The 23,544-nt window shown below is 36.4% G+C and overlaps 1 protein-coding gene across 13 annotated transcripts in view; it reads right to left on the minus strand.

Annotated features, from left to right (window-relative positions):
• Positions 1–23,544, minus strand: part of ZMYND11 (zinc finger MYND-type containing 11) — a 119,216-nt gene that overhangs the window by 55,022 nt on the left and 40,650 nt on the right. For 9 of the 13 annotated variants that reach the window (XM_003280230.4, XM_030819392.1, XM_030819391.1 and 6 more), the window contains exon 2: positions 18,607–18,741. In XM_003280230.4, coding sequence (XP_003280278.1) covers positions 18,607–18,722 — 116 coding nt within the window. In that variant the 5' untranslated portion in view covers positions 18,723–18,741. Of the gene's footprint in view, positions 1–1,467; positions 1,563–9,846; positions 9,963–18,606; positions 18,742–21,340; positions 22,605–23,544 lie in introns of those variants that run through there. The other 4 variants (XM_030819388.1, XM_030819387.1, XM_030819390.1 and 1 more) reach the window with 4 other exon arrangements.

Here is a 23,544-nt window from a genome sequence, read left to right on the forward strand (position 1 = left end):
CTGCAAGAGAGCTGTGATTGCACTACTGCATTTCTTCCTGGGCGACACTGTCTCCAAGAAAAACAACAGTGGTGTGAGAAAATGCTCACAGTGTACATATTAAGGATAAGATTTATAATTATATATGCATATACATACATACATGCATACAGAGAAAGAGACGGAGGGAGAGAGGGGGAGAGAGGGAGAGAGAGGGAGGGATGGGCAAGGGGAATAGGGAGAGAGAGAGGGAGGGGGAAAGGGAGAGAGAGAGTTCTGCTACCAATAATAATTTATTGGGCTGTTCAGATCAATCCTTCCATTGAAAACTAGAAAAACCAAAGAAAATACTAAAAAATAATTCATTCAGGAGCATCTGCCAATTGTGGAAAAGGCAAGTGAGAGGCTCAGAAGCTAGGCAGAGCTTTCGACAATCTCATGGGGACAGGGAGACAAAAACTGTAATTCAGGCGCACCAAGAAAGGGAGCCTTGGCAAGAACCCACAGACTAGGTTGTGATCCTGAAAGACTCTGCTTAAAGCTAACCTAGAAAGAGCTTCGTCTGCATACACACTAAAAGCGCAGCTTCAATCATGTCAATTCCTGATGCGATTAAGGTGATCTGAAATCGGTGGTCCACCAGACATCATCATCCTAGCGCCTGTATCTCTCTAATCCATATTTCAAATAGATATAAGGCCCACAATTAATAAAAACACTCATATGGGAGTTGAAAGAACATGCGATATGCAAGTACCTATTTGTATGTAAAGTTCTAGGCTAGAGTGTAATAATCCTTCTTTTCAGTTCTGTCCCACTGTCTAAATACCAAGCACAGAACTACTTAACGTGGACCTCCAGTGACTCTAGGAAAAATGCCAATGAGGGGTGAAATATTTTAGTTTTCATAACACTAAAATATGAACCCTTTCCATAATTTCTATTTAATCAAAACTGTTGAGGCTTAATTTCCCTTATTTCTGAATTAAAAATGATTTACAGTATTTGCTGAATATAGATACACTGTAAAGACTGTATGGGGATTAACCAAAAAATCCCTTCCTTTCAATTATGTTTTTGTTAACAGTAAAGGTATGATACTTTTTCTTTAAAAATGTTCTCCATTATGATTACCCCAAATGTTACACTGTAAATAATTACTTTAGATTTTGATCTCTCTTATTTATTCTGTGACCATATTTAAACTGGTAAAGTAAAACATTTACTAATTTTATAGCTGGCTAGAGACCTAGATACTCCTTCAAATAACAGGCAAAGTTTTCATTTGGGGAGAAAATAACATTTTTACTGTGACATATATAACTACTTATTTTAACAACATTCGTTCCATTTTATAAAAAAGAAATATTTTTAATTTAAAATCTCAATTTCAGCCATTATGAATTACATATTTTACAGCTTGCTTGAATCTTTTTACATTATTAGACCTATCCCCAAATTTTACCAACTTTTTAAAAACTTACTTACCAGTTTATAACAATGATACAACTAATGAAAATGACATATCTGTGTAATGATGCAAAAATCATCATAGGTTCAAGAATAATGTAGTTGTTTCACATCTGAAATTGAAATATATTGTAAGTTTGATAGTCAATTTCCTTTGTAGTTGGAAAAAAGTAAAAGTAACAGCAGAGTACTGTTTTGGCATATTGTTTATTATATAACAATAACATTTCAATTAAAATTGCCTCTGAAATCTCAACCATGACTTCTCAAGACATAGGACTACACTCTGCCACCTGACATGAGCTTTGCAACTTAGAAAATGGTTAACCTTCTGAAAACCCTAAAGATTTCTTTCTGGTTTTAGTACTATTAGAAGTAGCTACGCTTTACCTAGGCAACTGATTTGCTTTATGGACGTTACTAAAATATTGAGGCTTCTCCTTTGCGTTAGCTACTAGAAAACGGAAAGCCAAATCTGCAACACATCCTCAGCAGGCTGTCGGACTTTATAGAGGAATAGAAGTCTTTCTTATGGCTCTATTTCATATACTAAACTTTGCTTTCCTTTTCCTCATCCTGCTCATCCCCCTCTGATATATATAACCTTCTTCTATTCTATATCTTTTTTCTAATTGTCCACAAAATATTTTTGAAACAAAAGAGAAGTTCCAATGAAATACACCACGTGTATGTATTGATACACATACATGAATACAATGCACACGTGGGCACACACATGAACTAAAAGCACTCCACCTTTCATTCTTTCTTCATGATGAAAGGGGGCCTGTGCTTCCTGGACGGTTGCATTTACATGTTGTACCCACAGAACTATTAATAGTTCCCCTTTTACTCTTACCCCAGTTTCAGACATTCTCTTCCCTCCTTTTTCTCTGTTTCCCAGCAGTTGAAAACATGAATTAATCAATGTCTTAACAATGAAACAGGATGTTTCAAATTTTTATATTAAAATTGAATTCCAGTATTTAAAATATGTTATACTTTCCTTTTTAATATTCACTTACTAGCCCCAAACTAAATCTAACTTTATTCGTACAATGCTTCTTTTATATTAGTACATAATCTATATTAACACAACTCTAAGACAAAATTTCAATGATTATCGAATTTTATGATGTATAACCTAATTTTGTTGAATGGATTTTCCTTCAAAATAAGTTGTGTAGTTAAAAATTATAATATCATGTCTTTTCAAATTATATACATCTTAAAAACTTCCATTTTCATTTTTAACTCGATTATAAAAAATGGTCATAATAAAATTATATACTTTATCCAGTTTGTTGGAGAAAAAGAATTAAAAGCCAAATAACTAGGTCTTCTCTTTCACTTCTATATAAAATTCCTCTTGATAACACTAAATAGAATTCTACTTACAACAATACTTAGCAGAAAAAATTTTCTATAGTATTACCAGAAATGTTTAGAAGCGAACAGCATGTGAATAATGTAATTTCCATGTAATTAGGATATTCGTTGCATTTTGATAATCTGGCACAGAAAAGTCTTCAGTAGAAGAAAAGAGAAATAGCCAAAAAGAAACAGCTGACTTAAATTATGATAATTACTGCTGAATGAAATGAATTACCTAAAACAGTGGAAGGGGTCTTCAACAGACCTGAATGTGACTGAGATATACGTTATCAGGGAACAGTACAACAGTGATTAGACAACGCAGGACAATTAATCCTTCTCAGTTATATGCCCCGCCTTCCTTACCCTTCTGTATCATCTATTTTCCCCAACAAACTTCCATGCCTCCCATTTACTTCTTCGTGGTTTAAATTTTTCAATTTAGAAATTACACATATAAGAAATTATTTTAAAATATGTGTAGTGTGAAGAACAAGACGAACACCAGTTAAATCACCTCCTATGTTAGGAAAGAAAGCAGAAACCAACTCTGACAAAAGCCCCCTAGAACGTGCCCATCCTGGTGGCACTCACCCCCACAGCTGGTTACCACTGTCCTTAATTCTGTGTTCACCATTTTCCCTTCTGTGTCTTCATGCTGTCGGCCCCTATGTACACCTATCCCTTAAAACATGCTGTGCAGTGTTGTCTGTTTTCGAAGTTTACAGAAATGGAATCATACGGCATGTATTCTTTTGTAATTTGATTACTTTATTAATATTATGTATCTGAAATTAACTCATCTTGATGTGTGAGGCTATAGTTTATTTTTACTGTAGTATAATAGTCTGTTATAGAAGTATATGACTATCCTACTGTCAATGATCACTATTATGGTGGCACCAGCCTGATTTTTTTCACAACTTGAACATTATTTTTATTTTTTACATTAATGTTTTAATTTTAAACACATATTTATCAAGTCTTTGCTCATTATTCATTCTTGTATTTCAGAACTTTCACTTGAGATCATTTTTTTCTGCCTGATGTTAGCCACTGAGAACTTCTTTTCTCTCAGATTGTATTTGTCTACAAAAGTCTTTATTTGAATCTCCCTCCTCGTTGAAAGGTAAATAAATCTAGGCTGAGAGTTATTGTCTCTTAACACACATTGAAGCTATTATTTCACAGTCATTTGGATTCCAGTATTGCAGTTCAGAAGTCAGTTTGAGTCTAACTACCACATCTGTACACATGATGTCTCATAAAAAATCTATTGGCTACACTTAAGATCTTCTCTTTCCCTTTAGTAAATAGTGCAGTTTTTAAACAATATAGCTAAATGTGGATATCATTTTAAATTTGGTCTGCAATGGGCTTCCTGGAATGAGTATTAGTACCTTTCAATAATTTCAGAAAGTTTTTAGCCAGTATCTCTATAAATGTTGATTGTTCCTCATTTCCTCCATTACATCCGTCCAGAACTCTAGATATGCAGGTCTGTGAGGGACCTTGTATCTGGAATATACATAGAGCTCTACAACACTTCAGTAATACTGAAATAAACTAACTCCGTAAAAAAACGGGCAAAGATTTGAATACTTTGTGAAAGAAGTTATAATTGGTCAATAAGCACATTAAAATATGTTTGTATCAGGGAAATGCAAATTTCAACCACCATGAGATGCTAGTATAAATCGAGTGGAATGACTTGAACTTTTAAAAACTGACAATACCAGGTGTTGGAGAGAATGTGGAAAATTTGGAACTCTCATAGATTGCAGTTGGAAATGTAAAACAGTCACTTTGGATAATAGTTTTGCCATTTCTAATAAAGTTAAACATACACTTATCACATAGCCTAGCACTTCCACTCCTAGGTAGTTCTCAAAACATATGCCTACACCTGTACATGAAAGGATATTGTAGCTTTTGCCATAATTGCCTCCTAATGAAAACACCAGCCAGGCGTGGTGGCTCACATCTGTAGTCCCAGCACTTTGGGAGGCTGAGGTGGGTAGATCGCCTGAGCCCAGGAGTTCGAGACCAGCCTGGGTAACATGGAGAAACCCCGACTCTAAAAAAAAAAAAAATTCAAAAATTAGCCAGGCATGGTAGCATACACTTGTAGTCCCAGCTACTCGAGAGGCTGAATTGGGAGGATTGCTTGAGCCCAGGAGGTTGAGGCTGTAGTGAGCTGAGATTGTACCATTGCACTCCATCCTGGTTAACAGGGTGAGACCCTACCTCCCCCCTAAAAAAAAACCACCCCAAATATCCCTCCAGTAGATTAATGAATTTTTTAAATTGTGGTATATCCACACAATGAAATACTACTCAGCAATGAAAATAAATGAACTACCAATATACGTAGCAAATGAATCACAAAACATGCTAACCAAGAAAAGATTATCATGGAAAATAATATGTTTCCATTCAAATAAAATTCTAAAACAGGCGAAGCTAATCACAGTGACCGTAGGCAAATCAGTGATGGAAGGGAGCAGAAGGCAGTACAAAGGAGTACAAAGAACTTTTGGAGTGATAAAAACTTCCTGTAATCTTAACTGAGATGGTGGTTGCACAGGGCATTAGTTTACAGAGGAAGGAAAGAAAATGACTTCCTCAAGAAAACACAGCTGGTTAACAGCAGAGCTATTAGTCTGGTTTTATTAAAGATTTCAAGCTTTTTGTTAGAATGACTAATTAGCTGCAGGAAAAAAGCCTACATTCACCTAGCATTCAACAAATATCGTTGAAGACTGTTGAGTGAATGTCACATGCCAGTCACTAGTTCTAGGTGTCTGGGATACCCCATACCCAAAAGAGATCCTTACTCCATACAGAGGTTGCAGGGGCAGAGAGGGCACACAAGTCATGGTACTGCTAATAAATAATTTAACTATATGGAATGCTATAAGGGCCCCTAAAATATCTCCCAAAAGAGTTTTTGATTTTCAAGTTTAAATCCTAAAGAAAAAGGCAGACTTACTATGGAGTGAAACATAAGATAATAAGGTAAAGTAGATCCTTACCTACCACATAAAAAGGGAACTACAAATGGACTGCAGTCCTATCTGATAATGATAAAACTATACAATTAGTAAAAGAAAATGTAGGAAATATTCTGTGGCCTTCTTAAGGAGAAGGACTTCTTAAAATTTCAAAAGCATAAAACATAAGGCAGAAGAGATTGAATATGATCATTTCAAAACTTAAAATTTCTGTTCAAGAAATAAAACTATGGAAAAAGTTAAATAAACAGATGACAGAATGAGAAAAGATGTTTACAAAGCATAAAACCTATAAGGGAATTAATGTTTAGAATAAAGAGCACCACCTGTAAATCAACAGAAAAAGGTTAACAATATCTCAGTGGAAAACAGGCAGAGAGTAACAGAGACTCACAGAAGAGGAAACCCAAAACCTTATAAGAACACCAAGAGCTGCCTAAACTCATTAACAGATAAAGAAATGCAAGTTCAAACATCCAAGTGACAAAATGTGGGCAACTGAACAGCACTAAGCAAATGCAGACACGCAGGAAAATAAAACCCCTTGTGCACAGCACTACCCAGCATGAAGACAGAGGTGGCCCTTCTTGAGAGCTCAGTCAGATTAGGCACCTGTGTGCATACCCTGAAATCAGGGAGGAATTTCTGTTTCTGGACAGACAGACCAACAAATTCCTTGTAGTGTCATCTGTGGTACTGGAAAGTCGGGCAAGGCATAGTAATTTATGGTGGAAGGAACTGAAGACATCTTGAGTGTCCATAAGCAAGGAAATAATTCAAAACGGGGAAAAAGTACAAAAAGATATGGAGCACAATGAAAAACTTGGAAACATCCAAGTTATTCTAGACTGTAACACTGGCAGCATGATGGTCAGAAGGCAGGCAATACTACAGGGCTGCAGGAGGAGCTAAATGACATCACGGACGCAAAATGCGGTCCAGTGCCTCACACTTAATACTTAAAGAAGTAGTTGCTGCTACTTAGCACACTTCACCCCCTCTAAGCTCTAGTCTCATTCTTCATTTGTATAACTGGAATATGTAGTGCTGTTATAAGAATTTAACAGATGACACATAGAGGGACCGTGAAAGCAGAGTGGAAAAGCATGGCCTGCAAAGTCACACAGATCCATTCTGCAACTGACTAGCTGCTTAACTTTGGACAAGTCACTTACCCTCACTGCATCTCGATTTGCATATCTATGAAGTAAAATTAGTAAAGTCAACCCTATGCTGTTGTTTTGAGGGTAAATAACATAAGTCATATAACAAATATTCATTCATCTTGTTTCTCCTCCTGCCCAGCTCATATTACAGTGCAGTCTTGCCAGATGAAACACTGTGCATTGTGCAACCACTACAAATAATAACTTACAGTGGCCAAGCAATGACATGAAAAAAGGTTGAATGATGCTGAGACAACAACCACATGTAGGAAAATGAATGGGAAAAAAAAAAATCAAAATGAGTATCTGATTTGAATTCGGGTAGAGAAATTACAGAGGATTATTTTTCTGTTTTCTATTTTCCAAGTATCTTGTAATATGTTTATGTTACTTTTAGAAATAAAACAAAATATTTCATGGCAAACAAATATTTCAAAATTGCATGGAATGAAGAGCAATACACTTCAAAACCTAAAATAGCATTGTTATGGCTCCTTCGTCAATGGAGTCATTTTAACATTTCAGAATACATTCTGAAGCACTAGGTTCTTCCTAATTCTCACACATAACCTGGGATAAATGATTTACCCTGATAGCCTCACATTCCCTACCCATAAGGTGGGGCTAACTTAAACTTCACAGTTGTTGTGACGATGAAATGAGATAATGTGTTAGTTCCATGTAGATGATCATGTTTTGAAAACTTCAAAGTTTGCAAAGATACAAATCCATTACAATACCGGAAGGAAACATTTAATGGTTAAGAGCTTGGACTCCAATATCAGATAGACCTATATTAAAATTTTAGTTCTGCCACCAACTTTGGGCCATCCATTTTACCTTCCTAAGCTTTATCAACAAAATGAGACTCATGACAACATAACTCACACAGTTGTTGTGAAAACTAAATTATATAAAGCACAGTGCTTTTAAAAAAATAATGACTATTTAATGTTATCAATTATTATAACCCTCTTTCAAACCACTTCTACAGTTTACACAGCTGAGTATTATTATTAAAGTTCCGATTACTATGCCTCATACTAAGATAGAAAGATAGAAAATATATATACCCTACCCTCAAGGTGCTCACCATCAAAAGGAAGCAGAATGCTCTTCAAAGATCCTAAGAGACTAATAAATAATGAAATCAAATAACATATATATATATATATATTACTAAGGAAACAAACAGAAAGGAAAATGGGCTTGAATAAGGAATATCTCAAAAATCTCACAGGAGATTTGAGTTGGATCCTAAAAGAATGGGTATGATTTTGTCCACTGATGAAGGAAAAATACAAAATGAAGAATCCATTAAGTGCTCAGGCAACTGAGAATAGTCTCATCAGATGGAACACTGAGTAGGGAGACGCTGGGTATGAAAAGAAGAAATGTCAGGGTCTCACTGTCAAGAGCTTTGTACAAATGCCTTGCTCAGGTATTTGGACTTCATCAGTAATGAGGAAATCAAAAGAGAATTTTAAGAGCACAACCAGACCTAAAATTTAGAAAAATAACTGACAGAATTAGGTTGACTTAAAGGTGTCAGGAGACAACAACTGAAGGAGGAGTCTGGGAAGGGCGTCCCAGGCAGAGCATGGGAAACGCAGATCTGAGGGCCTGCGAGAGCCCAGCCGGAGCGTAAGGAGAGTGGGGAGCTGCAGGAGGGTGTGCAGAAGAGGCAGGCCGAGACAGCAACACCTGTGCACGGGAATGTGGACTTCACGGGCAGCAGGAAAACGTCTGCAACAGTGGACCAATCTGATGATGTTTTTGAAAAGCATCTCTAACACCAACGATGGGAAGAAACAGAGACTAGCAAAGCTAGGGGCTGGAAAAACAGGCAAGGAAGTCATAAGGACGAAAACCCAGGCCAGAACAGAGAAGAGCAGGCAGACTCGAGTCAATCCAGCTGCGGTGGAAAAAAATGACTGTGTTTTACTTTTACCATTTCCACATTCAAAAAATATTTGCTATTCCCCTCTCGCTACAGGATAAAAATTTCAATGCTAGCATTAAAGACCCTGCTGGTCTAACTCTTTCTGCCTTTTTATCCACTTTCCCTTAAGCCCTACAGTCCCTCTGCTTGATCCAGACAGTCTATGCTTTGACTCGCCTCTCTGCCTTGTCGAATCCCATCCAGCTATCAAGGCTTGACTATTTCTGTACCCTTCACAAGGCCTCCCAAGCATTCTTACAGTGACTGTCCCCTCAAATAAGGTCTATAGCGTTGTAAACTGATAGACTCCGATCTGTGGTACTGACCCTCTCCTGTTATTTGGTACTACTGTCTTATCCTTTTATGCGCCTTGTATGTTTCCTTCATAGACGTGCAAAGAAATGTGAAATACATGAAAACAGCTAGACAACAACCCAAGGCAAGCTGAATGTCCTAAGAATTTGGCATGCTGGAAAAAACTCACTGTGGACTATACTTATTCAGAATCAGTTACTTCTTCTGTAAGGCCATTATTGTATAAAATAATAACAGTATACCTGCCAATCTGGTTTCATAATAAGATATGTAAGAAACACTAAATCAATATAGATGGAAATGAGAATACAACGAGCAATTCTGTGGCGAATCCTTGGGATTACATAAACAGTATAATACTAATCAGTTTTTTTTTTAATGAACTTATTTCCAAAGAAGTAACTTAGGCAATGGCTATTCTCTTCCTCTCCAATAATTCCAGTGAAGGAACAGAAATTGACAGTGAGACATAGTAAATTTAACTTACATAAATAAACAGTTCCTGGAAAGTGTTTTCAAAAAGTTAAAGAAACAATGTGTACCTAGTTGAAACTTCAAACGCAACCTACACACGAAGAGGACTTACAGTTTGGGTTTATGTATATCTGTAGCGACAGGAAGAACTCCAGGAGAACTCAGAAATTTCAATGCCAAACATGTCACAAGAGGTCAGAGGTCACATTTTCTAACTGGGGTTTGACCCTAAAGTAAGCAATACAAGTAATTAATTGATGCCCTAATCTGAAACATTCACTTGAATGGGACTAGTCTACCAATCCAATGCTAGTTTAATCATACTAGTGACAGTGTAATCTCCGCTAGAAACACAAAATTAAAGTTGCCCAAGACAGGAAGGAAACATATAGGTCAAATACTTCAATTGCTTTTTCTAGTAGTCCATAATTAACAAGCTAACCTCCCTCAATCACACAGTCTAGCCAACAATGCCAGTAGAGACTAGTATAAAATCTGTACTTATTTCAAAAGTATGTCTTTAAACTATCTTATAACCATTACTTAAAATAATTATAAACCTCTAAAGCCAAGTCATAATAGTCCAACCAGATGTGAATAATTTGTTTGGATTAAAGAAGAAAAGGAAGTGATATATGTAACTTATTTTTAATGGATACTAAAATAGACATGGCATCTAGAGAAATAACATGACAATGAGTTATGAATCTTACTGGGAAATTTTTTTTTTTTTTTGAGACAGGGTCTCACTCTGTTGCCCAGGCCGGAGCACAGTGGCACAATCATGGCTCACTGTAACCTCAACCTTCCAGGTTCAAGCCATCCTCCCTCCTCAGCCTCCTGAGTAGCTGGGACTACAGGCATACACCAGCACACCCAGCTAATTTTGTGGTTTTTTTTGTAGAGATGGGGTCTCACTACGTTGCCCAGGCTGGTTTTGAAGCTCCTGAGCTCAAGGGATCCACCTGCCTCAGCCTCCCAAAGTGCTGGGATTACAGATGTGAACCACAGCACATGGCCTCATACTGGGAAAGTCGGTGATTAAAAGTTTAAATCTCACTTGTTACTGATTTTGTTGTTACATGATTCTTCATCCTTTACTTCTTGATTTATAATGTGTAAAACGAGGGCTAACATCTTAGGCATAAAAATATTTTATAAATATTTAATATTACTGTTAAATAACTTTCAAAAGTTTATTATGATACCTATTCAAATTACATAAAACTGATTAATTCATATGTGCTAGCTATAATTTAGCATTTACAGACATCTAAACTGAAAAGAGAAGCTACTATTGCCTGCGCTTATCTTGACACATAACCCTCACCTTACTACTGCATTGTCTTCTTCATGACAAAATGACTAACTTGTTTCCATTTTATAATGATTAAACATCATAAAATATCCTCCAGTTTCTAAAAATGTAAAATGTTTTCGGTGATAGGCCAAAATTTATTTGTGCTTATTTAGCTCCCAAATGAGGTCATCTATAGAATTTCATATTATCATTAAATCAAATTTATAAATATAGCTTTAAATCAGAGGGACAGTATCATTGTTAATCAAAAATCAGACTTAACCACACATACATATTTTGATTTCAGACTGACCCTTTTAATATTTTCCATGCAAAAATGTTGGAGCTTGTTAAAGAAGTTTATCTTGGGTATGGTTTTTAAATATCTGAAATATTCAAAACATCTTAGCAGTGATTATCTAACTTACAGTACCTTCCCTACTACCTTCTTGGATACAAGACTAGCAGGTTTTTTTTGTTTCGTTTTGTTTTTGTTTTGAGACAGGGTCTCACTCTGTCTCCCAGGCTGGAGTGCAGTGGCACAATCACAGCTCACTGCAGCATTGACCTCCTGGACTCAAGCGATCGTCCCTCAGCCTCCCAAGAAGCTGAGACTACAGGCACGCACCACCATGCTTGGCTAATTTTTTAGATTTTTTGTAGAGATAGGGTCTCAATATGTTGCTCAGGCTGGTCTCAAACTCCTACTCTCAAGCGATCCCCCAACCTCAGCCTCCCAAAATGCTGGCATTTCAGGCAGGATCTACTGCACCTAGCTGACACCAGCAGTTTTTTAAAAAGGAAAATTAAAAGAATGTGGGGGGAAAAAAGACTCGGAACTCTCTTTCTTGGGGAGATATCATGACAACTAATGACTACTGCTATGAACTCCGAAGTTAAATACCATCACAATTAGATGGAACAAACTTTCAGAACAGATAAGTTCTCCTATTTTGTTACAGAGATAAGAGAATTATTAGTCCCTAAGAATTCAATTAATTATGAGGATCTGAGACTTAAATCCTTCAAATGGCCACAAATTCTACTTGTGGGATTTCTTTTTTTTTTTTTTTTTTTTTTTTTTTTTGAGACAGAGTCCTGCTCTGTTGCCCAGGCTGGAGTGCAGTGGCACGATCTCAGCTCACCACAACCCCCACCTCCCAGCTTCAAGCGATTCTCCTGCCTCAGCCTCCCAAGTAGCTGGGGCTACAGGCGTGTGCCACCATGCCTGGCTAATTTTTGTATTTTTAGTAGAGACAGGGTTTCACTATGTTGGCCAGGCTGGTCTCGAGCTCCTGACCTCATGATCTGTCTGCCTCGGTCTCCCTAAGTGCTGGGATTACAGGCGTGAGCCACGACGCCCGGCCGGAATTTATTTTTTAAACTGCAACCCAAGTCTTGCTATGTTAAGAATCCTGGCCAGGCACAGTGGCTCACGCCTGTAATCCCAGCACTTTGGGAGGCCGAGGCGGGCAGATCAGAAGGTCAGGAGATTGAGATCATCCCGGCTAACACAGTGAAACCCCGTCTCTACTAAAAATACAAAAAAAATTAGACGGGCATCGTGATGGGCGCCTGCAGTCCCAGCTACTCTGGAGGCTGAGGCAGGAGAATGGCGTGAACCCAGGAGGCGGAGCTTGCAGTGAGCCGAGATTGCTCCACTGCACTCCAGCCTGGGCGACAGAGCAAGATTCCGTCTCAAAAAAAAAAAAAAGAATCCTGTGTTTGAAGATGATACTGCCATTTATTCTGATGTGTCCAGTGTAGTACACAACATGGAGAACACTCCTTTGATTTACCTCTGTCAGAAGGAATTATTTGCTTTTGGCTCCACTTTTAAACTTCAGAAAATATCGTGTGCCTTTACCAACTGTCTTTTTTTTTTTTTTTTTTTTTTTTTTGAGACGGAGTTTCACTCTTGTTGACCAGGCTGGAGTGCAATTGCGCAATCTTGGCTCACTGCAACTTCCGCCTCCCGGGTTCAAGTGACTCTCCTGCCTCAGACTCCCCAGTAGCTGGGAGCACAGGTGCCCGCCACCAAGCCCAGCTAATTTTTTGTATTTTTAGTAGAGACAGGGTTTCACTATGTTGGCAAGGCTGGTCTCGAACCCCTGACCTCAGGCAATCCACCCACCTCAGCCTCCCAAAGTGCTGCGATTATAGGCATGAGCCACTGTGCCCACCCCCGCCCCCCGCCTTTTTTTTTTTTTTTTTTTTTTTAAAGAAAAACCACAAGATTGTTGTGAGATGAGATGATTATGACGGTAACATAGTTTTTAAATCTCCCCAAACCTACTAGACAGAGTTACTGGAAGAATACCAAATAAAACAAAGCAAAATGCCTTTGGACAACATACACAGTACAACAAAATTAGGTCATGCGAACTCCTATGCATCCCAAAATTTGAGCAGGTGAGAACAAATCTCTGAGAGCTACAATCCTGATTAGTATTGATACCCTTAGAGGAGAAAGAGAGGCACAACAGATACTAATGGAACAGGGAGTATAGGAGGGTAAAATACCCAACAGAGACTCACTGGAAAGCACAGTAGGCCCACTTGATAATAGCATTGAAACTGGTCAGGATTTTACACACTCCCATTTGCAGATGATTCATGGTAATTCATGAATTTGTGGTAAATTCTTAAGGAGCTAGAGCTTAATGGGGCCTACAAACACTCAAAATTAAGCAGTCACAGTTCCCTTCCAGGACAAAGCCCAGTATTACAGAGAAAGGCTACGAATAAAAGTAACAACTACTACTGCAGTCAGTTGAAAAGACCCTAAGTATAAGAAAAGGTGATTCCACAAAAAAACGGGGAAAAGATGGAGAAAAACCTAGGAAATCTCAGGAAAAATTAGGCTCTATTTTTAGCACTTCATAAAAATGGCATAAGAAGAATTTTAGAGCCATAAATCTGGAAAGAGTATTCAGAACCACTCTGCCCTGCCACAAGTTTAGGAAAAGTGATTTCACGTAAGAATGACCAACAGAGAGGACTATGGCACATGGAGCAGAATGACATCCTGATGGTTAGAAACATGCCAGAAAGATAAGCCTACAAAACAGAAGGAAGCTAGAATCTACTGTCTGAAGACATGAGAAAAGACATGAAGAAAATGATATAAGGTAAACAAGCTATAAATCAGAAAAAAAATTCAGAATTCTGAGTTAAACATTTGAAGTAAATGGAAAAAAAATCACTTTAGAAGTGAAGTCTAAACTAGAGGGTACACAAAACAAATATACACCAGATAATGTTACATAAAAAGAGGTTGCAATGAAGGAAAAATACTAAAAATCAAAAAGAAAAAAGATGAAAAGAATTAAAAAGTACAAATACAGAAGACAGGAAAAGAAGATCCAACACATTAAGAGAGGCTCCAAACTAAATAAGGATGTGTGTAGATAAGAAAATAATAACATAATCATAACTATACATGGTATATAAAATATTTAAGATTTTCTTATTCTAATAGCTGTGTATTTAATGTTGCATAAAATAACTGACTATACGAAATTCTAAAATTTTATTACAGATGATGTCCCTGAGAACCATGATTCTCACCACGTCAGAAAGTAGATAAAGATTTTAGATAGAAGAGTTAAGCAAATAAAACCCAGTAGCCACAAAGTTCAATGGAAAATATCAGCATGAACTCAGGAGGTTTTTTTATCTTTTAAAAGTTATGTGCATTTCATAACTCTGTCCAAAGGCCTAGAAAGAGAGACCCACCCAGTAGCAATGCTGAGTAGCCAGGAAGTACTCTTAAAATACATTTTAAAACTAAAAGAAACCAGAGCACCTGGGAGAAATCAATAGTTCCAGGCCTGGGGCAGGATACGTACAAGAGGATCCCGAAACATCTTGTTCATAACAAGCAGAAAGAAGTTCAGGAGCCAGCACTGCAGAGGCTCCAACTGGCCAAAGATCGCATCAATAAGGGGTATGTCGAAAACGGACTGAAATATATGAAATGTAATTAAATGCATGAATTCCAAAGGGCAATTTGTTTTTAAATCTAATTGGTTACCAGTAAAGAATACTATTTTTAAAACTGCTAAATACATAAAGAGAATGAATTATTCTACTTTTCCCATATGAACCATACCACATGGTAACCAAATAGCAGATGATAGGAAGCTATGTCCAGTTAGAAAAGACAGACTGGATGATTATCATTTGGCAGTCCTTAATGAGTTACTGGATCTAGCATCAATTGCTATGTACATCACAAAATGAGAAACAACTGACATCATGTATCTCCTGATAGTAGAACACACTACTCCCAGGGAATAGTCTTGCCCCCTCCCCCAAGCCACCAGATGCAGCTATCAATCTCCACGAAATAAAAAGCACTGAGCAACAGGTTAAACTAGACTACAGGGATGCAACTGGCAAAAGCCAGACTATGGAAAAAATCACAACCAATGGCCAGGCTTCCTCAATCAGTTCCAAAAAAAAAAAAACAACAACAACAAAAAAGAAACCTAGAGATTAAAAGAACAAAAGCAAGCAGAACTAAACCATTACACAGAAGTAAACTAGAGTGTTTAGGGTGTACTAGGCTAAGAGCCAGTCACCCCAAAGCCCACAACTTTTAATGCTTGACAAAAACCGTGTAGCTTTTTTTATAATGGCGTCACTCATCAGTCAAAATAAGAAATGAAACTTAATGACTAACATGCATTCTTGACAGTAACCCTACTACAGCCTTCAGTACCTTAAGATATCTGCAAAGCTTAAAAGATTATCTTTATGTTCAGACTTGACTAAGCAGAGTGACTTGATTGAAAATGAATCTAAGGCTTGAAAAATATTTACCTCTCGAGAGTACAGAATAGGAGTATTAGGCTTTAGAGCAAAAGATCTGACTTCCTTCCACAGTGCAATGCTACTTCCTAACTTACCTTAGGCAAGTTTAACAAACAAGGAAATTAATATTAGCCAAGAAGCAAAGGCACTGGCCGGGTTAGGCAATTTTCTAGACAGTTCTTTCTTGGAGCTGTCTAGCAGGGAAACAATGACAAATGTGATTAATGTTATGAAGGAAGTACAGGATGCTCTGATGTGAGCCACATAATAAAAATAAACATGGCATACCTCTCAGATGAGATGAGGAAGAGGAAACACTGGGACCCAGTCTTAAGCACTTAACCTCTGATTCTTTCTTTTTCTTTCTTTTCATCTTTAGATGAGACTAATAAAACCAAGACTATCTGGTAGGTAAATAAATTTATTCATATTTAATTGTAAAACTATGGACCTTACAACATGAAGAAAAATAAGCCTTGGCATCAATTAAGGCTATGCTGATGAAGAAAGGAGAGAAAAGAATGCTTATCAATAATACATAATGCAAAATGAGATGTAGGCAATCCTGTTAATCTCCATGTCTTTTGCTACAGTTTAATATGTGTATACATGTACACACACGTGTTGTAATAATCCAACAGGTATCTGCCACCCATTACTGGGGGAGTTAATTCTCTTACTCCCAGATTAGAAGGTGGTCACCATCTAACAGCACCATTCACACTGGGAGATTCCGAAAGGTGCTTAGAGAAATGTCCCTAAAGCTTCTAGAGAAACATGCTACAGATGAACAAAGGTCATCTGAAAAACTGAAATAGTTGTCATGTTTACCTGATTTTAATTTAAAAAGCTGAATCCAAAGAAAAGTATTTTATTTAAACATTCTTCTCTAAGCAATTTTTATATAAAGGATGGTTTTTTAAAAATCTCAACCATAAGAAAATACTGTTTTGTACTCTGAGTTTTTTTTTAAATGTTTTACATCAACATCATTTGCATTTAGTTATCATACCCCAAATTATGTGCTTTATTTAAAAGCATAATAATTAAAATAATGTACTATTTTATTCTTACTGTTCACATAGTGTTATCTTTTTTTTTCTTCTACTATCTTATAGGAGCAAGGAGTTGTACATAGTCAGCTTTAAAATACCACAAGGGCGAGTACAGAGTTGGAGCCACATATATCGTCACCCCTTCTCTATCTCCTTTTTTCTTCCCTCTTAAGTAGCCTTTGGGTTTCTTTGTTGTTTTGTTGTGAGACGGGGGTCTCACTGTTACCCAGATTGGAGTGCACTGGCCTTACCTCGGCTCACTGCAACCTCTGCCTCCCAGGCTCAAGTGATTCTGCCACCTCAGCCTCCTGAGTGGTTGGGACCACAGGTGTGCACCACCACACCAGGCTAATGTTTGTATTTTTGGCAGAGATGGGGTTTCACCATGTTGGCCAGGCTGGTCTCAAACTCCTGAGCTCAGGCGATCCACCAGCCTTGGCCTGCTACAGTGCTGGGATTACAGGCATGAGCCACTGAGCCCATCGTTAAGTAGCCTTTGTAATCTTCTTCACCAGCATACAGGGAAAGGACAAAAATACATGGAACTCAATTGTATTACTTATTAATAAAGGCCAAAAAAAGCATTTATTTAAGTGAGTTTTGTAAATTACTCCCATTCTCCATTTCTACCCATAGCATCTAAAGAATGTGAAAAGTATCAAGAAATTTTCTCTAAATTATTTTTAAAATTCCAAACACTTAAAAAAGATAAATTTAGCTTTATTTTTTTAAGAATACCCAGAGAAACAAAACAAAACCAAGTTCCTAATTGAAGACTCCCTTAGACTTAGCATACAACATGTAAATAGAAGCTTCATAAGGTACTTTGATTTTTTTTTTTTTTTTGTATCCTAAATCTGTCTACCCACATGAATAGCATGAGAAAGTAGGGGATGGCAGTGGAGAATTTTCTTCTTTAAAACTGAATGTTTATTTAACATGATTTCTAAAATATAGAAGGAAATTGTTAAAAATTCTGTTAGTGGGCTATAAAGTAGTAAGATGTTTCTTACTACACATACCATGCCTATCCTATATTAAAATTAGTAATAAACAGTAGACTGTTTTTAGATAGCTTCGTTACATAAAAGTGATTCACTAAATGTGTTTTTAATAAAAGAATCTCTGGCCGGGTGCAGTGGCTCACGCCTGTAAATCCCAGCACTTTGTGGAGGCCGAGGTGGGCGAATCACGAGGTCAGGAGTTTGAGATCAGCCTGGCCAACATGGTAAAACCCTCTCTCTACTAAAAATACAAAAAATTAGCTGAGCGTGGTGGCGGGTGCCTGTAATCCCAGCTACTTGGGAGGCTGAGGCTGGAGAATCACTTGAACCTGGGAAGCGGAGGTTGCCGTGAGCTGAGATCGGGTCACTGCACTCCAGCCTGGGCAACAGAATGAGACTCCGTCTCAAAATAAATAAATCAATAAATAGAGTTAAAAATTTTGTTAACTAAAAAACTATTATACATAGTACATAGTGATATTTTCCTCATCTATTTTTTCTATGAAACTTCTAAACACAAGTTGCTTGTGTATGTTTCTGTGTTTGTTTTTCTAACAATACTCCTGCAAAGCAAAAAGTGTCTTCAGTTCTTTGTAATATATGTTGATTAGCATAACAGATAAAAATTTTTTTAGCCTTTCCCCCAAAGTCTTCTACGAAATTTTACAGAGATATTTTTGTTTAAATTTACTTACTTTGTAATACGGTCAATGTTGGCAATTTGCTTCTGGTTCCGTATAATCTCAATGGCTGCCCAAAGATGCTGGATAGCTTTTGTATCCGCCTGTCGTCTTTTTGTTAAACGTGCCATGACCTGTTTACTTCTTTAGCTGCAGTAATAAACAAAAACATAAGGGAAAAAAACAGATTACAAAATGAATTATCAATATAAGTGAGTAACATTATCAGGACCTCTCAACTATTGATTATACTTGACATGTAGTATTGCCCACTTTCTATTTTTTTCTACCATCCACATCACCAGTTACTTCATATAAAGTATCATTCATTTCATTACATCATGAAGAATGACATTCTAAAAGCCAAAAAGTTAAAAAGGTTATCCCAAGAAGGGTAAGTGGTCACTTCATACCAATATACTTTTAGAAAATGCATTTAAGTTTATTCTAAAACACAGAAATACTGCAAGATAAAACTTCATTTGTTGACACTGCATTGTTTGTAATTTGATCAATACAAAATACAATTTAAATATTCTAATTGTTTGGTACTTTGGTTTATTATAATCATGGCTTAAAAATCAAATTTTATATACATACATAGATATATGAAAACAGTATTTTTTTTTTAAATCAAACCATGAACATTAAATATAAGAAAGTTACTCCTGGGATGAGATGTGAAAGGTTGAGGGACAGAACACCAGAAGGTCACAAATTACGAAGAATGGTAACATTCTTGGATTAGGTGTAAGTTTTGGGGGTATTTATTAAACTATTAGGAAACAGCATTGTTATTTTACTCAAATTTTAGTACTCCAGATGAATTGAAGAAAATTGCCACCACACCTCCCACCTCCCAATAATTTTCCTGCTGTCTCCTGGCAAGATGGGGAAAGAAAAGAGGTTAAACCCTGGATGTCCGGAGAGCAGTGGTATCACAGAGAGGATTCTCTTAACTCAGCATGGAGAGACGTGTCTGTAGGAATCTGGTAAGTGTTTGTCATGAATCCTAGCAGTGGGGACGCACTGAAACATCTCTCTAGATCATACATGTTATCATGCTGAGTTTAAAATCTAGGTTCGTAAATATACAGTGAACATTAAGCCTTCTGAGATTGCTGAAATCTCCTTGATCTGCCCTTTCCTATCTTTTAAGTTTAAAGAATGAGGGAGGGAAGCACTTTGCTGTGTTCCATGACTGGCCAAGAGAGAGCCACAGGAATCTCCCTTTTCTCTACCTCTGTGTTTCTTCACAGCCTACTCAGTTCCCCTCCTTTCTCAAACAAACACAAATAAACTCTATAGTTGCTATCAAAACTTGAGAAAACTGGGTCAGTCAGGCTCCTAAAATAAGATGTTTTTCAGAATTACACCACCATCAGAATACATTTTGAACATGTTTAAAGGTATTCCTGAATATTCTCACAGTATTACTTCTAATAGTTCCAAGCTGCTCCACAGAGCAAATAATTCAAAAATAATACCAGTATTCAAGTTCTAAAGAAAACTTTAGGAAAATCAGTTGGTTCTGTATAAATTTATACATAACAAAAATACAAAAATTATAACAGGAACACTTCCATTTTAGACAGTAATCACTTTTAAATGTATAAAAATTTCTCTGTTTAAGTGCACTTGTATTGGAGCACCAACTTTCAGAATCTGATATGCCTTAATGGAAGGAATTCATTGGTAAGGATTTAACCTATGTCAGAAAGTGACATCTAATGGTGAACTGTAATAATACAACTCAATCCTGTGAGATTATATACTCAGATAAATGAACAAAGTTTCACTCATTCTTACATAGTTAAAAATATATACAGGTGTCCACTTTATCTAAGGCACTGTGCTAGACACAATGAAGTAGTTAAAACTGTATAAACAGCGACCCTTGCCAAAAAAATAATCTAAAACTGGCAGAGGAAATTTGACACATACATGGAAGTAACTGTAAGGTCATATATGACATATAAATGGTCCACAATATGTGCTATAAAAATTCAGACAAGGGAGACACAGTTCTCGCTGAGGTAAAATTTCAGCAGGAAGAGATGAGGGACTCTGCAAAATGGTAAATATGTAGGAAAATGTAAAAGCCAATTTTTCCCTTTCTTAATTTCTTTAAAAGATAATTGGCAGTTTAAAGCAAAGATAAAAATAATTGATAGGTGTCATTAGGCTTATAACACATGTAGAAATAAAATATATAACAACCAAAGCACAAAGGAAGGGAAGTGGGAGTAAGCAGAAATATATTATTATAAATATCCTATATTTTATGCAAGTAGTATTATATTAATTCAAGGGAGGCTATCATAAATTAAGGATGCATTTTATAATTTCTAGACCAAACACTGAAGAATAATATAAATAGGTATAGCTAACAAGTCAACTTGTAAATTTTTTTTCACAATTCATGATATGTAAGAATATGAATAATTTATTCAGAACTATAAAAAATACAGCAAAGCTGTAAATGTAAAATGTTAAATTTAACAGCAAAGCTAACATTTTAAAATAATACCATAATAAATAGTAAATATAACTATTTATATAACATAACCAGAAGAATGTAGTGAGGACTAAGTAGCAGAAACTCTAAAAATTATGTCACAGATTCCTAGAAATGATTAAAGTCAAGATTAAAGAATGAAGCAATGCTACATCTCAGAAAAACAGATGTAAAGTTAAAAATCAAAGATTTTGAGAACTACCTGAATCAAGTCACAGAAAATAAACATACCTTGTAATACAGGTACACTATAAGGAGGATGATCATTAGTCATAAGAGCCCACGTAGAACATTGCAAAAAATGCCAGGGAAAGACAAATCCAAGTGAGAGAAATACAATGAAGTTTGAGGCATATTACAAAGATACCAAAAACAACTTGATCCGTGGAGGCAAGATCTCTTTAAAGTGCAACCATAAATTATCCTTTCTTACAAAATCTAAATTCATTCACTCATTTAACATATAATTCATCTATGCCTGTTACACACCAGGTGCTCTTCTATGCTCTAGGGATATAGCAATAAGCAAAATGGACAAAAATGCTTCTCTCATCTAGTACATGACTAGTGATGTGACTAGATATAAGAAAAGAACAGCAATTGGGGTGTTCATCAATAAAAAGAAAGTCTTAGAATCCTGGGTACAGACAGCTGATTATTTAAGGTCCTTGTTGATATGGCCGAACCAAATCCTACAGTCCATCCTTATCTGAGTGCACACTGCATTACTGCTCACAGTTCCCAACTATGCTCCCAAACTTCACACCTCCATCTCTTTGTTTATGCAGTTCTCTCCCTGGAATGTTCTCCCCTGCCCCTTACCAATTATTAAAAACTTCCCTGTCCTTTCTAGGATCTACTTTAATGCAATTTTCCCTGACCAGCCTTTTCTCCTGGAATCAAACCAAATAAAACTCAATTGTCCTCTGTATTCTAATACCAGTTTGTTTATACATCTCTTACAAATGTATTGCTTGTAGAAATACTTACAAATTCCTCAAAAGAATTGTTTTAATTCAACTAAGACAAGATACGTCTTATTCATTTTTATAACTCATGTTTTTCAAGGTGCCTAGCAGTTTTGAACATACTAAACCTTCAACATAAAATTATTAAATTCACTTTTTTTCAGCTGTTACGCAAATAACAAGAGCCCAGAGTGAACCTTCATTTATGTTTTATCAAAGATTGAGACATCAAAAAGAAAGATCAGAAGACTCTTTGTAGAGATCATTAATACAGTCTTCAATCCTTGTTCTGCTCCAACACATTTGAGGAATATTACAGGCTCCTTTTGGTAAAAGTAGACCATGATTCTCAAGAAGCCTGTAGTTAAAAAAAAAAAAAAAAAAAAGTAGCAAAAACTTCTGAGTAACTTTAATAAGCCCCTAGGTGATACTGATATTCTCTATCCCAACAAATCCAGATGTACTGCAATCTCCTCAGTCTACATTAGTGTCATTTTATATCCACACTACTTCTACACAAACTGGGGTGAGGGCAAAAGGGAGAATAAAGGAGAAAACATATCAGAAAAAAACTTAATAAGCAAAATTAAACAAGACATTGCTTGGTGATATATATATATTTGTGAAAACTGCTTTATGGAAATGATAAACACAATAGTTAACCAGAACAGTTGAGGGGGCAGGGAAGAGAGATGGAGGAGCACAGTATGAGAATTCAAAACACCAAATAGGTTCTGATTTTTACTTCTGGTGGTAGGTTCAGGTTTTTTATCAGTATATTGCATAAAATGTTTTCAAATATTTGCATCAAATATTATTACTTTTCCCTAAAGTGTATTAGCACTTTTAAATTATTTTTCATTGTCTATTAATACCATTTTCCCATTTATATATTAATTTTTATATTAGGTTTATCCATAAAATGCTTTTCACTTTGCTTCTTAATAAACATTAAATACAATTTTACTGAAATCTAGCTATGTATTCCTTTATCATTGCTTTTGTGATCAGAAGTCCTTCTACACTCAAATCAGAAAAATACGCAATTATATTTTGTAGTTTTTGATTTTTATTTTTTATTTTTTGAGGCAGAGTTTTGCTCTTGTCACCCAGGCTGGAGTGCAATGGTGTGATTTCGGCTCACTGCAACCTCCACCACCTCCCAGGTTCAAGTGATTCTCCTTCCTCAGCCTCCCATTGTAGCTAGGATTACAGGCGTGTGCCACCACAGCCGGGTAATTTTTGTATTTTTAGCAGAGACTGGGTTTCGTCATGTTGGCCAGGCTGGTCTTGAACTCCTGACCTCAGGTGATCTGCCCACCTAGGCCTTGCAAAGTGCTGGGGAGAATTACTTTTTTAAAATTATAATTAGTAAACTTTATTTTTTAGAGCAATTTTAAGTTCACAGCAAAATTGCGTGGAAAATATAGAGTTCCCATATACTCCCTGGCCCCACAAATGCACATG

This window comes from Nomascus leucogenys, chromosome 9, assembly GCF_006542625.1.
Source record: "Nomascus leucogenys isolate Asia chromosome 9, Asia_NLE_v1, whole genome shotgun sequence".
NCBI classification, from domain to species: Eukaryota; Metazoa; Chordata; class Mammalia; order Primates; family Hylobatidae; genus Nomascus; species Nomascus leucogenys.